The following is a 15,816-nucleotide window of genomic DNA, read 5'->3' as shown; positions in this document are numbered from 1 at the left end:
CCAATGTACAGTGTCTTCGCTTACATTTTCTGGAAATACGTTTTGATCAAGTTGTGGAGGAAGTTGAAGAGGATTAGACAAGGAAGAGGTGAGTATCAGCAGTTGGTAGAGTCGGCAAGCTGTCATTTGAATCATCACAGATTAGCTGATGCATCAATTGAGTGCAATAATCAATTAAAAAAAGACTAAGACTACATACTTAATGTGTATTTTTCAATAGAAATCATTGTGTAGTGTAAGCTTAGTTTATATTTATCTTTTGCGTCCATGTTATTTTTCATTTGACAATACGATGTTATTTTCATTTTAAAAATAGTAATAACAATAATAGTATTATAGCCATTTTTGACAATTTTTTTTTTTTGCGCAATTTTAAAATTTCCCAAAAAATTCTATCTTGATTGAAATCAGTTAAAAACTGAAAGACATAAAAATACCTTCTATGGTTATTGGCCTGATTTTTGAGAAACTTTTAAAATTTATAAAAATTCCAAAAACATGCATAATTTATGTTCAAAAAATTTAGAGTAATTTTTTCAATTTTGGTGAAATTTGGCCAAAAATCCTGTAATATATTTGGCCTAATTTGGAAGCTTTTAAGTTATGAGCCTTAAAAAGCCAACTCTGAAAAATACCCAAGGCTATAGCCCATGGTTTTTCCAAAAAATGGCTCCAAAATCACCCCAAATTTTAATTAGAATTTTTAGTGTATACTGATGTCCTTATGTAATTGAGTTGTTTCTGAAAAATTTTGAAAGATACCCAAGGCTGTAGCCCATAGTTTTTTTCTAAAAAATGGCTCAAAAATCACCCTAAATTTTTTTTCTATTTTAAATGCATATTGATGTCCTTATGCTATGTAGAAAGTTTGAGCTGTTTCTGACACATATTTTTCGAGTTATGAGCGTTTTTAAAAACAAGCCAATATGGCTCTTAATTGCCCCAAAATTTTATTACATTTTCTGATCCATACCAATGTCTTTATGTTGTGTAGAAAGTTTGAGCTCTACACAGCATAAGTCCAAGTATATGTATAAAAAATATATATAAAATCAACAATTTTCTTCTCTTCAATTACGGCAAAATTTGTACTATTACTATACAAGGACTTTGTCCAAGTTTTAGAGCAACTTCAAAAATTCATTACTATTGCAATGTTGATCAAAAGTAACTCAAACATTCAACATGCATATACCTTGTAATATATTAGCTCAAAGTATTTGAAGTAACTGTAATAATTCATAGCAAATCCAATCATAAACACTACATATACTTAGTGCATAGAAATCAATACACATGAGCTCAGTGTTAATTTTATTTTTGTCCATCATTTGGCAATAAGGTGCTATTTTCCCTTTTAAACTTTGAGAAGAGAAAAAACAATAATACTTATGGTTTGGATATTGATATTTATAAAAAATTAAACATGACATGAGTATTTGCCTGTATTTGTAACAATCAGATCTACTTAAAGCATAAAATTACCTTTTATTTGATAGACCAGCATATGTATAGCACAACAGTATGCTGTCAGAATCATACACGTAGCTCAAAATTTCTATTGACATAAGGGTATCAAATCAATATACAGTAACAGGAAATATTTTAAAAATTGAATGGCCTTATGGGCTTTACGGCTTAATGTGTTTGGCTCACTGTAATTCTCACAGGAATAAAAGCATCAAAAACTACATTGGATTGTTTACATAACTCCACTCCAACTCACTAAGTCGATTTACTTTCACTTTTGATTTAGTCCGAAGTAAAACAGAAGTTCACTTGGTAGTAATGGACAGCCTAGCTGGAGCTGTCTTCCTTGTTGCCTTATTCTTTTTTGGTTTTGGGCAAACTAATGAGTGTCCATTTGCCTCTACTACAAAATTAATAAAAGTATCCAAACTTTACTGCAGTGGTATCCAAGAAAGTCATGAGAAGAATCTTCACCAATATCAGGGAATCACACGTGGGAGGAATGAAGTAGATTGGGATCGCTGTCTACTTGATGTTTTTCAAAACATAGCAAATAACACAGAAGTATCCATAGAAGCAGCCACCATTAATCTAAACCACAGTACATTTGAAATCACAGATAAGGTAAATATCACATTAACAGGAAAAGAATTAGGATTGAATTTATATCCTAATATTTCTTGCGATGAAAGCAACTTTGTCTTCAAAAACATAAACAACTTGTGCATTCAAAACCTGTTGTTTTATAAGTGTGGCATCAAGGATAATATAAATTCAAGTTTGACAGTTGATAAGTGTCACAATGTCACTATAAATCAAGTAGAAATAGAAAACAGCAACAATCTTGGGCTTACTTTTTGGAATACAACAGGCCAGAATACAATCAAGAATAGCGGATTCACATCAAATGGCAACAAGAAGTTCGTACCAAACGGAGGTGGAGCATTCATTTATCTTAAAAATGTTGCAGCCACTGCTACATACAATGTTTCTCGATGTGTGTTTAATAACAACACAAAAAAACTATCACATATTAAAAAAGTGAGTGATCATGGAGGAGGCCTCATGATATACTTAAAAATGATACTTTACTCTGTGATCGTGAACATAACTGAGTCTTCATTTATAGAGAACACAGCCAGAAATGGTGGAGGGAGTTCGATTGACCTTTACAATTGTAACAAGTGCAAAATATTTGTAAAAGACTGTGTATTTTACAAAAACAAAGTTAATAGCTTAAATTCCAATGGCGGAGGGCTTCAAATATATGTGTATCAGAATGAAAATAGCATAATCCAAGTAATTGGCTGTAATTTTACACGAAACAGAGCATACTTTGGAGGAGGTCTGAGTATTGATAGCTATCATAAGAATAGGCTAGATCTACTAATTGAAAACTGTACATGGACATACAACAATGCCACATCAGGTGCTGCCGTTGATATATTATATTCTCGTAGCTTCCATAGAAACCCACCAGTAGTAAGTGTCCCAGTTTTTAAAAATTGTACTTTTCTTGAAAACACAATTTCTTCTCAGCCAGCAAAAGAAAGAAAATGGCTTAGAGTTGGAAATGGAGTCTTTACTGTTACAGCGATTGATGTCAAGTTTGAATTAAACATTAACTTCACAGAAAACACTGGCTCAGCAATCAGTGCAACAGAGTCAACTTTAATAGTTAACAATGAGACCAGTTTGATTTTCAGTGGCAATACAGCAACCAGTGGAGGAGCAATATCACTCAAATCTGCTAGACTTCTTATATACAGTAATACATCTATATGGTTCATTTCAAATTATGCTCTTAAATATGGTGGAGCTATTCACTCGTTTGTTATAGATGATCATTTGTTATACAATCCATTCTCCTGTCCTTTTATCTTTGTTAGCTGTATACCAACAGCTGAAAAAGATTGTAATGCTTCGATACATTTCACAAACAATACAGCACACAGTGCTGGTCATTCAATATTCCTTTCATCATTGCTACCTTGTCAGTATGAATACCATGATTTAGATGGAAAAAAAATAAATGGGACAGAGGTATTTTCTTTAAAGCCATTTATTAATGAGAGTGGTGAATTAGATGTGAAAACAACTGCTGCTACAATTGATCCTCCCAATTATCACATCAAACTTTATCCTGGGCAGTCTACATCAATGAATCTTACAATAAAAGATGAACTGGGTAATTTCGTTAATAAAAGTCTGACAATTCTTGAGGCTACAATTCCCAATGAACAAGGACATGGTCTAACACTTAAAGACATGTACATATATGATTACACCTTCACCATTTTAGGAAACCCAAAGCAGAATGCTACTGTACAATTTGTAACAATCACCAAACCATTGATAGTGATAACAAGAGATATAACAACAATGGAATGCCCTCCAGGGTACATGTATGAATCAAGCACAAGAAAGTGCAGCTGTTCCTATACAATGTTTTATGGAATGACTAATTGCAGTAACAATGATAATTTCAAATCTTACATCATGAAAGGAATATGGTGTGGCTATGTTGATAATGAAACCTTTGTATCAGGAGAATGTGCCTTTGGATGCAAAAATCGCCACAAAGAGATGAGTATTCCTTTCGAAAAAATTAAAAATAGAAATAATACTATCTTCTGCAGTAAAAACAGAGAGGGTGTTCTTTGTGGACGATGCAAGGAAAACCTCACTGTATATTTCCATAGTGATGACTATTACTGTGGCCATGAAAATCACTGCTCTTGGGGATGGTTGATATTCATTGCTTCTGAACTACTGCCAGTAACAGTGATATTCATTGTTATTATAATAACAGGGTTCAATGTCACCAGTGGATATGTGCAAGGATTCCTACTGTACTGTCACATAATCTGCTCCTTCTCTGGATCAGGCAATGGGACTTTGAAAAGAGACTGGGAATTATATAAATTTTACAAAAGATTCTTACACTTATTCTACTATCCTTTCACCCTGAAGTTCTTCCATTTTAGAAGCACCAATTTCTGTGTCTTTCCAAAGGCAACAACATTGGAAATAACTGCGTTAGGCTATGTAAGGGGTATCTACTGTCTCATTTTAATATTTTGTGTCACATTCTTTTTGAGATGCTTTGTAATTCGATGTCGCATAGTAAATCGATGGATACGCTATACCACAACAAAGAACTTAGGACTCATTGGGATATCAGCATTACTGGTACTGTCATACACAAGTGCCACTGAAGTATCACTCCTAATATTACAAATGTCAATATTGTACAAACTTAATCTATTCCAAGACAGCATTAGAGTAGCATTGTATGGAGATATAAAGTACTTCAGTCCTTATCACATGATATATGCAGTACCAGCTTGTATATGTCTAGCAGTATTGCTAGTACCAGCATTGATGCTCTTCACTTATCCTCTTGTATTGAATATACTGTCTTATTTTAAAATTGATGCAGGTCAGTCACGGATTGGTATTATTTGCACCAAGGGCTACATGTATACTAAACTAAAGCCTTTCTACGATATGTTTTATGCCAGTTTTAAGGACAAGCATCGTTACTTTGCTGGCCTCTACTTCATTTACAGGGCCGCCATTCAATTCGCATATTACATTCCAAGTCCAATTGAAGTCACTTACACCATTGAATTCCAACTGATTGTGATATTGGTGCTTCATTCACTTGTTCAGCCTTACAAGAAAAAATCCCACAACTTTATTGATGGCCTTCTTATAGGAAACTTGATTATCGTCAATGGAATCATATGCATCAATACGGCTGTATACAACAGTAATCAGTACTTTTGGAAGGTCAAAGTTGCGGTCGTCTTTCAAGTCATACTATCAATGCTACCGATGGCAGTGGTGCTGGGTTATATTATGTGGTACTATGTACTACTAAGGATATGGAGGAAGATGAAAGACTATAGGTTGCAGGGCTATTACCAGCAGATGATAGAGTCAGCAAGTCACCTCATCAACCACCACAGGCAAAACTGTGAAGACTAACTCCAACAATATTTTTTAGACTTATTATGTGTGAAAAATTAGTCGTAGATATGTGTAGTTATTAGTATATTCAAGGTATTACGTACTCTTGGCATACATTTCAGCCTTACAAACTTTTTAAATAACACAAGAACTCTTATGACTGTGTTACTAATAAACCATGGTGACATGATCATTGACCCAATTTTTGAGCAGCTTTAAAAATTCATAAAAAATCCAATTTTGATAGGAATCCGCTCAAACTTTCTACACAACATAAAAATATGTATATGCATCAGAAAAAAATATAAAAATAAGGAATTCTCTCCTAGTCATTTTTTGTGAAATTTGGCCAAAATCACTGTACTATAGTACAGGGACTTTGGCCCAATTTTAGAGCAACTTTAAAAATTCATAAAAAATCCAATTTTGATTGGAATCTGCTCAAACTTGCTACACAACATAAAAACATGTACATGTGTATCAGGAAAAATTATAAAAATGAAGAATTCTCTTCTAGTCATTTTTGGCAAAATTTAGCCAATGACCCTGTAGTACACAGGGGCTTTGCCCCCTCTTGAGCTAATTTATTTCATTAGCTTTACACACAACATATCAATTAGCTCCCTGACTACAACATATCAATTAGCTCCCTGACTACAACCAGGCAGGCTTCAAAAACCACTATATTATCACGTTATTAGTACTAGCATTACATAAAATATTACCACATACATGTACGCTCAGTGTATCCTTCCTTTCTTTGCCCCTAGGAGAGAGAATAAGCTAAAAACTTGCTATGCGAGTTTGTCATAATACAACGTAGCTCCTCATAATTATAATTTAATAAAAATAATAAGAACAACAATAACAACGACAAATAACAATAATAATAATAACAACAATAAAAGATTAATAACAGTAATAATACACTAACAGTTAGTAATCAAAAAGGTCAGCATACTCCTTCACACCCCAGCACTGGAAGACAGGAAGAGGAGCAGCAAAATGATTGAGAACAGGATGAATGAGAGGAGGCAACAGGACCAGTGGTAGGAAATACGAGCGGGTCTTGACGTCCGACCACTCAGTTAATGAGAGGATCCCACAAGAGAGGAGTATAATGGAACCAATGACAATGAGCCACTCAATACCCAGTATGTACACTTTGAATGTGTTCTATAAAAATACATGTAAATAATCAAATAAAAATATTGACAATGTTCTACTTAAGCATAAAAGTTTGATTGGTAATTCCAAAATGAAATGCATATTATTTGCAAAAAATACTGGCTCAATATTAATTGTAATTGACTCACTGACCTTCATATCATCAAATTTGTATATGTGCAATGAGGTAGAGAGAACAGCAAATGATCCAATGGCAAGAATTATTGTCACATAATCAAAGGTATAATCTAAACAGAGAGAAACAAAATAAAAAGGATAGAGAGAGGAAGAGAGAGGAAGAGAGAGGAAGAGAGAGGAAGAGAGAGAGAGAGAGAGAGAGAGAGAGAGAGAGAGAGAGAGAGAGAGAGAGAGAGATTTGTCAACACATATGTACAAAGCAGCTTACAAATGAGTCCAGCAAGAGTTCCATGTATTAATAATACAAAGGGGTACATGATGAGCCACACATACTCTGTCCTAGCAGAGAAGTACTCTCTCTTCTCCTTAGACCATGCATAGTAGGAATAAGACAGTGCAGTGATAAGGAAAGGAAGATGGAGGAGGAAATTCCAACCAAGGAATATAAAGACCATGCTGTATCTAAAAAGAAGAAAGACATGAATATAGATTATTTTTGACAAACAATTATAATTTTGTATCCCATTTTTCCCTCTTTCTCTCTCTTCCTTCTCTTACAATGGATAGACGACCTCATAAGAACACTTTAATGAGTGAACATAGTCAACACTTGGATTAAAAAATATCGGATAAAAGTCGTTAACTGATGACACACGACAGGAATTGAGACCAACACTACCTGAGAGAGAGAGGATGATTCAAAGTGAAAATAAAGTATGATTTTATGTACATACCTTGAGGTGGAAGGACAAGGAGAGTAAATATGATAGATAAAGTTGTCTCTATTGCTGGAATAACATAAAAAGGACTGGAGAGAGAGAGAAGAGAGAGTCAGGAGAGTTGGGAAGACAAAGGGAGAAGAGAAGTACATGTAAATGTAGTTAATAATGTAAACACGAGTTAAAGAAGAAAAAGAAGTATGTTAATGTATTACAGACTGTTAACTCACATGACTACAGGTGATTTCAGTTTATACCAGTTAGTGAAAGTGACAATGCCTAGTCTAAGGAAGAGCATTACCAGCCCCATGAACACAAGATACAGGTAGTCACGAGGATCCGCTGGACTATCGCATGGACGACACAAACTGTCCTCATCAACTCGATACCCTCTTGGACATGCCTAAAATAGAAAGTAAATGACACTCATCATTTTATTCCTTAAATTATAAATTGATTATCTCTTTACCTGACAAGAAGAGAAACAGGAGTTGGTCAAGTTCAAGCGGCCACAAAACATTCCTGGACAACTAGTCAGCTCGCTACCTGTACAACAAGAGAGAAAGGTTAGGTTTCACTAGAAAAAAGTAACTTCCTTACAATTGGTAGCCATCTTTAGCAGACTCAGTGGTGCTCTTTAATTAGAAACAAAATTAATTAGCTCTAGCCCCACCCATTAGCAGCCACGCCTTTAAAATGGCGTCCATTTACTTTTCACTTTTTGTAGCTTCTTTATGCTTTATTAGTTTTTTGGTTTGTTGTGTAGGAGATTGCAGCCTTTCAAGTTGTTTTTCAAGAAGAGATGAATTCAGAGAGTGTTCAAACATTGGTAAAATAAGCTCAATACAATACATTATATACATTATATATATATAATGATAACAATAATACTAATATTAGGTACTAAAGAATTTGCATATTTAGCGTTTGCAAACATCTCTTCAGATGCCTGGCTAGATAGCCAGTCACTGGTTCCACTTGTTCTCTCGTTGCTGTGTCATGAAAGACAACTCCAATGGAGAGAGCAACAGGTCCCTCCATATTGTGCTTTGATGAATGTAATAGGATCAAGAAACTGCACCAAGTACTCCTGCAATAACTGGTTAGTATGATAACATTATAACATATTTTAAGGCCCAAAATTTTCTTGCAATTAACGAAAATACAATCCTAATTTAATACAGTACAGTATTGCTGGAATAAATTGATTTTTTGAGTGAATTTGTGAAATTTTGGGCCATGAAAACTTGCTATATGCTATACACATGTCAGTATGGGTTCTTGGTTTTTAATCAATGTTGTTTCATTGTTTTTAGTGCTCAGTTTTTATTGTATATTGAAGATCAATGGAGTGCTAATGACACTGTATCATCTTCAGTTATTGATGATGTACTGTCACTGGAGAGCTCTAGGATTGCTCTTGCTCTGGCTGGATTCGTGTACATTAAAAACTCAACTGAAACTGAAGGTATAAGCATGATGTGATTATGTATGTACAAACCAGACATAGTACATCTACTCAAATTCTATCTACCTATAGCCACTTAATTTTGAGGGTACAATTTTGCTTTTTTCGCGGATTTTCCGTATCCACAAAAGTTAATTCTATAAAATTATCGTATCACCATGTATTGTATGTGTACTTGCAAAAAAAGACTTGTGGCCTGATTCGTGAAAGTTTATTGCCTTGAAACTTTGTGGCTATACGGTACTCTGTATCTACTTGTATTTTATTTTTTTAACTGGTATTTACTTGTATTTACTTTGTAAGTAGATATGTATTTTCATGTATTTTCGTCTACTAAAAACATGTCACTTATTGCAAAAAGCATCGCATGAAATCTTCCATTGCAGTTATTTATTCATGATAAAAGCCATGTGGACACTGAAATTTCATACAAAAGAATGTGTTCTGTTGAAAAGAAAAAATGCAAAATGGCTACCTGCCTGATTAGCACTAAAATGGAGAAGAATAAGCATTAGAGAACAGTCTTTTAAGCCTTTCAGATCATTATTTTAGTATGGATATAATACATGAAAATATTTGAAAATAAATGACAATGTTTTAGGCTGCTCTCCACTATCTACTTGAGCATGAAAATTTTGTAGATAAGATATTCATGTATTGTGTATTGTGTGAAATCTGGTACAAACAGTATGGTACAATGAATAAATGATTAACTGCAGGCTCTGCAGTTTATGCAGCTTATTGTACATGTAATTGTAACTTGTGTGGCCTGCTGCATACCGTATATCTGGTAATTTTCATAGGAGAAAATTTTCAGACAGAAAAAATTCATGTATTTTTATTTTCGCACAGTGGTTCCTGTCCGAAAATTAACAACATACGAAATTTTAAAGATCTTGTAAAGGATCCCACAGAGCATCTCTGCTTGGAAGCTACCATGCTTATTAGACTGTCTGCCAACTGCTGTAGGAGACTAGGAGAGATACTTTAATTGGAAGAAACAAAGCAGCGCCATTTTGTGATGATAGTGCCACATGTCCTGACAATGCACGTGGTGTCTTCTGCATGCAAAACTTGCGCATCAATAAATTAATTTTCATGAATTTTAATTTCGCACAAAGTCATGCATCCGAAAATTAAATACAGACGAAAATTTCCAGATATACGGTAGTTATTGTAAATTGATAATGATAACAAGTCACACACACATAGGCACAATTAAGACAAGTAATATTAACTGTATTTTGTATGCACTGTTACATGTTGCTCATTAAGCATGGAAGGGCGAAGTATTGGTCTTGCTTGTGCTGTGCAGCATTCTTCCATTGCTTTGTAGATATAATCTTTGTCAAAAGTTTTTTTTTTGGCATCAAGATAGACACTTTTAATTGGTACAGCAGTTACACATATTTGTGACACACACTTTGTGAGATGTTCAATCTTTTTTCTTAGTCTGTCATCAAACTGTTTGTTATTTTCGTTGATGTTACGTTCTGTAGAAAGAAAGAAGAGCATGTTGGTCATCTTTGTTTCAAAAAAATGTGAGAGTGCTTTGATTGCATTCTTTTCATTTTCTCTAATCTTTTTTGGACTTTGTAATTTATTTGGCATCGATGTACAGAAAATGATTAAATCTGGATTTTGACATGTTTTATAAAGATGTTCAATTTCACCACGATATACATCATCCTGAATACCAATATCATTGCTGGCGGTGTAGTCATACAGCTGAATTTTGTTATTGCTGGGTAATAATTTGACTGTTGTTCTCTTTATTAGCTGTCGTCCAGATCTATAGCTAAGGTTAATGCGAGGGAAAACTGTTTGGAGACATGTGTAACTAAATTCTTCTTGTCGTACAATAATAATTGAACTTGTGATAACAACAGTGATACTATATGGAACAGCAGCAGTGTCATTTAAAACAAGACTTTCTGTTCTTTTCACTGTAATGTCTTTTTCAGAAATATCTGCAATTTCATCATTACTTGAAGGAGCATCATTTGTATTAGTTTCATTTTGCAAAGGAGTGATATCTTCATTTTGCGATTCTTGAATAGTTTCTTCTGTTGTGTCTTCTTTAGGAATCTGAATCAGATCAGTCTCTTTTTTGTTGAAGGGAGTAACATGCATCTTTTGTTTTACTTTCCTTTTTACTTTCTTTCTGATTTTTCTCTTTTTTCTCGGGGAATTTTGTAATAGCTGTTTTTCTTGATGTTGTTCTTGTTCTTGCTTTTCCAGTTCTTGTTCTTGTTCTTGGCTTTCTTCATCTTGATTCAAAAATTCCTTTTCTAGCTCTTTTTGTATTTTAACTGCTAAAGCTGGATTTTCTCCACCTTGGCCTGCAGCAATAGCCGTTATCAAATCATTCCATGTTGCAGTTTTCCCAATAGATTTTTTGATTACATTTCTTTTTAGCCAGTGCCCAAAAACACTACATAGTTTTTCTTTAGAAGTTTTTTCATCCCGCTCAATATTGTCCAGTATACTTAATTGAACTTCCAGAGACACTCCAATTAGTTTCCAGCGAGATGCAGCACATTGAGCCAGTTTCATACATTGAGAAATATCGTCAATATTTAAAGGTTTTGTTAGTACTGAAGGCATTATTACTGTACACGTATACGGTCTAAATGCAGTTGTTTCAGTTGTGGTTGTGCCACTTTATATGGTGTGACGTTTAAATGTTATTCACTGTTTGAGATGTAAGCTGAATATTGTTTAAATGGCTACTTCAGCAATGATGATATCAGCTGTAACAGCTCATAGTTTTATTGTGATATTTAAATGTTAATTCACTGTCTTGCATATAACTGAGTATGTTGTTTAAGTATAGTGGCTACTACATTTTGTATGTTAGCAATGATGATATCATGCTAATTTCATTAGTAGACTTAAGGAGTTCTAGACTAGACATTTACATGTACTTAAGTCTTGTCCATAACAATGTTCCAGATACTTGCTGATTAATGTCAACCAAATATTGAATAATATACTACATGATTTAGCTGAATTTCTGGCCTTTGCTACATGTATATCAACGAAATAGAACTTTATTGATTAAAATTATGACCGATGCTCGAAAAAATGGTGTCCTTGTGAAAATGCCTTTAGTATACAATGACCCTCCCTCAATTCAAACTAGTATCATTTAATAAGCTATGCAGTCATTGCAGCCGTTATTGTTAATGTAGATTAAAATCATGGTGCCTTTGTTGCATTGTGTTCATTGTATTTATTCATAATAAAGCCACACAAAAGTCGTGTAGCTAGCAGTTAAAAATATTGTTCCAGCTACGTACAATGCATGGCGTGATTATCATTACCGTATACTGGGATATTTTTGTGTTGCTAAATTTTTTTTGTGAACCTTGCATTTGTAAGATTTCACGAAGTAATATTTTTGCAAATAGCTTGTAAACTCCACCACGTGGCAATGAAACTTCAGAATTTCACGATTTTAATTTTCACAACGGAGCAAGAAAACGCAAAATCTGCAAAAATTTTGCTACTCAAAAATTTCCCAGTATACGGTATTCAGTGTATAGTGTGGCACTGCACAACTGAATATTGTTAAATGCCACTGACATAATTACTCTACTATGTGCTTTTATAGATTGCATTATTGACCTGTATATTGAAGTTGACTCTACGTGATTAACTCATTATACATTTGTAATTAAGTGTCCAATACATGAATTGCTTCATCAGCACATATTCATTTACTTTAAGTTTGTAAAAATTGTATTGTTTGTTATGAACAACAGCATGGGAGACGTTTTTTCATGCTTTCAGTATAGCAAAGTATGGATAATAATTATGCAATGAAAATTTAGCCCTTCTATGCATTGCTGTGTCATAGTAACTGGAACTAAATAAACATAATTAATGTTCATTGTGTGTTGGCAGAGGCCACACAAAGCTTTGTTACTGAGTCATTGCATTGCTGTTTGCTTCATTCATAATACATCAATGTTTTATATTAGTTCTCTTGACTTCGATTTATTCAATTGTAGGTAATCCAGTAATGTCAGCAGGTGTCCCTCTTGCATCATGGATATGCTTAATACTAGGAGTCATAGTGTCTTCAGTAATATTCTTCAAACCAATATGGTGGGACAGGTAATTGTAAAGCAATCAGAACTTGGCATCTAGTTTTTTGCTTAATATTTGCATAGATGCCTAAAGAGGTTAAAGAAAAGTGACTGTTGTAACAGATGAAGTCTTATGTTTACAAGAATGCAGAACTTTATTTAAATACATCACATTAATGTAATATTGTTTATTATGAATTGAACATTATCAATTGTCTTTGAACCTAAAGTCTTGGATTTATATATTTCATCAATAATTCTGATACACATTGATGCCGTCATGTTATCTATAAAATTTGAGTCAATTAACTTTTTAAAAATAAATAAATCATTTCACACATGGTAAAATCAAGACAGCTATAATCACATAAATTAATAAAAAAAGAGAACAAGATGCAGTGTGTATGTACATCAGTCTGAATCAATAACTGTAGGAGAAAGGAAATTTATACATCAGTAATAAACTAATAAAATATGCTTACCTTCAGATTGTAAGTATGTTGATATGAGAGTGGGTAGGTTAGGGCTACGCTCTGCCATTGCTTTTAATACTAAGTGTATTTAATGAAAATAGGGTGTAGAATTATTTATATATTATTATTACTTGTTATCCATTGTTTTAAGAGAGGTACAGAGTAAGAAATATCTGATCCCTCAGTGTGTCTGTATGGTATGACAACCTGTAGATACTAACAAAAAACGAAGAAAATAAAATAAATTTAAAAAATAGATACATACTGCTTCATTATTCTTCTCATCAACAACAGAAGGTCTCCTTCCTTTCGACCAAACAAGTGCGAGACTCTTCGAGAGATTCTGTGACAGTATCTGTGACCTACTCCTTGTTCTTGATCTGGGCCTCTCCTCAGACAACCCTGAAGGTCTCTTGGTCTCTGACGATGATACTGCTCTCTTTGGATCAGAGGGTACTCGTCTATGACGTGATGTTCTCTTGTTCTCACCCACACTACTTCCTCCATTAGAACTGGCTCCTGATGGTGCATGACCAGAAGCAATGCTGCTACCGCTAGTCGATATGCTCCCATTGATAGAGGCATGCTTTCTGTCCTGCACTCTCAGGAGTGCTGCTATAAACTTGTTCTTTGTGTCTGTCTCTCGTATTAAAATGTCTCTAGTTTGGAGGAGGGAGATAAGCTCGTCTGACTGATTGTTCACTTTTGTAGACATTTCATCTCTCATTTGGATGAGTTCATCCATTGATAGCATAGACAGCCCTAAAAATACAGAGAGAGATGGAAGGAAAGAGAGAAAGGGAGAGAGGGAAAGAGAAAGGGAGAGAGAAAGGGATAGAGAGAAAGGGAGAGAGAGAAAGGGATAGAGAGAAAGGGAGAGAGAGGGAGGGAAAGAGAGAGGGGGGAGGAAGAGAGAAAACGTAGAAACAAGAAGCAACGAAAAGATTGATAACAGAGATCAAAAAATCTCTTCCTTTTACCAACCTAATGTAGCTTTGTCGTGATCGTATTCAAACTCCACTGGGCTATCAATCCCTCCATTGCACTGTCTGAATAATCCTTGCATGAGATCAGGAGAAAACGACACACCCTCACTATCGCTGTCCCCTTTCTCTTCGTCTCCGTCATCCTGCGTCCAATCAAAAGGTGAGAATGCCGAGAGTTCTAGATCTATAGAGGTACTTTGTTCACTTGCTGTCTGACAATCCTATTTATTGTGAACAGTTAATATTATAATTATGTCTGACCAGGTCTGACAGACAATTAATGCAAGACAATAACAACTAATATACACATAACACACTCAAACAACAAAGCAGATGGTGATCATAATTGACATTCACTGTGTTTCCCACAAAGCGTGCTAAGTGAGCTAAACACCATGAGCTTCATGAGCTGACAAGCACTACAATACAGTACATGGCATTCGGAGCAACTTTAAAAATTCATTAAAAAATCCAAATTTGATCAGAATTAGCTCAAACTTTCTACACAGCATAAGAGCATGTATATTATGTATCATAAATTATTGTATAAGTGGAGCATTTGTTCCTTTTCATTTCTTACAAATTTGGCCAAAATCTCTGTACTATTTATAAAGTACAGGGACTTTGGTCCAATTTTGAGTAACTTTAAAACCCACTTGACAAGTAGCTGCATGAGCAGTTGAGCTCTATGCCAAAATCTAGTGGGAAGCCCTGCATTTACAATTTCACTGCATTATCATAATCATAAGCAATTATAGTCTAATTCTCTCCCTCTCTTTCTGACCTCATTGTGTGCAAGCAAAGTGAGTAAGAGCTGATCCTTAACAAGTGAATGAGACCAACTGGATAAAGAAAGAGACACTGTCGATTTATGAAGTCTTTGTAAAAACCTGCTCAAAATAAACAGAGAGAATCCTACGCTTACTAATCTTAATGCATACTTTGTTTCAACAGCAAGTGGCCCCACTCTACTGAGTGTTGTCGTCTCTTCATTAGACTCGAGAGGGACCTCAAAACAGGTTTTAAAAACAGTTTCTACATTTTTACTGTGACTAGCGGGTGTAGGAAGAGGTGCGTTTGACTCCAGTGGCGGGTCATTGAACGATGCCCAATCAGTAGACGGGTCAGCCTGCTCACCAGTCGTCTCATTTTCGAAAGGATCTTCCCCTGGGCTTTCCTTACCTTGAGTCTCGATATCAATGCCTTCCCATTCCGACCAGGAGGACGTACTAAGGCTCCCCAGCTCCTCCGCCATGATAAGCCTTTGTTTTGGGTGGAGTAGAATAGGGAGACGCCCTTCTTTTCCCCGTACATTGACGTGTTCCG

The 15,816-nt window shown here is 34.7% G+C and overlaps 3 protein-coding genes across 3 annotated transcripts; 1 reads left to right on the top strand and 2 right to left on the bottom strand.

Annotated features, from left to right (window-relative positions):
• Nucleotides 1–6,248: 6,248 nt before the first annotated feature.
• LOC100636753 (JNK1/MAPK8-associated membrane protein-like) lies at nucleotides 6,249–8,131 on the bottom strand. The gene is made up of 8 exons (XM_003388444.2): nucleotides 8,070–8,131; nucleotides 7,939–8,015; nucleotides 7,700–7,872; nucleotides 7,485–7,558; nucleotides 7,309–7,429; nucleotides 7,019–7,212; nucleotides 6,766–6,860; nucleotides 6,249–6,621 (listed from the first exon to the last, which is right to left on the bottom strand). Exons 1-8 carry the CDS (start codon nucleotides 8,080–8,082, stop codon nucleotides 6,382–6,384), a joined length of 987 nt encoding a protein of 328 aa, XP_003388492.1. The 5' UTR covers nucleotides 8,083–8,131; the 3' UTR covers nucleotides 6,249–6,381.
• Nucleotides 7,973–13,296, top strand: LOC109584101 (uncharacterized). Its single transcript, XM_019999699.1, has 6 exons — nucleotides 7,973–8,035; nucleotides 8,236–8,298; nucleotides 8,370–8,571; nucleotides 8,786–8,937; nucleotides 12,954–13,059; nucleotides 13,116–13,296. The coding sequence occupies exons 3-6, from the start codon at nucleotides 8,522–8,524 to the stop codon at nucleotides 13,156–13,158; spliced, it is 351 nt and encodes a 116-aa protein (XP_019855258.1). The 5' UTR covers nucleotides 7,973–8,035; nucleotides 8,236–8,298; nucleotides 8,370–8,521; the 3' UTR covers nucleotides 13,159–13,296.
• Nucleotides 13,132–15,745, bottom strand: LOC100638268 (uncharacterized). The gene is made up of 7 exons (XM_003388455.2): nucleotides 15,432–15,745; nucleotides 15,275–15,380; nucleotides 14,489–14,711; nucleotides 13,770–14,266; nucleotides 13,636–13,720; nucleotides 13,514–13,582; nucleotides 13,132–13,459 (listed from the first exon to the last, which is right to left on the bottom strand). Exons 1-7 carry the CDS (start codon nucleotides 15,743–15,745, stop codon nucleotides 13,443–13,445), a joined length of 1,311 nt encoding a protein of 436 aa, XP_003388503.1. The 3' UTR covers nucleotides 13,132–13,442.
• Between the last annotated feature and the right edge of the window lie 71 nt (nucleotides 15,746–15,816).

Source organism: Amphimedon queenslandica, unplaced genomic scaffold, assembly GCF_000090795.2.
Source record: "Amphimedon queenslandica unplaced genomic scaffold, v1.1 AMPQUscaffold_13248, whole genome shotgun sequence".
Lineage (NCBI taxonomy): Eukaryota > Metazoa > Porifera > Demospongiae > Haplosclerida > Niphatidae > Amphimedon > Amphimedon queenslandica.
Note: the sequence above shows the minus strand (reverse complement) of the source record. Positions and strands in the feature narration are given on the sequence as shown.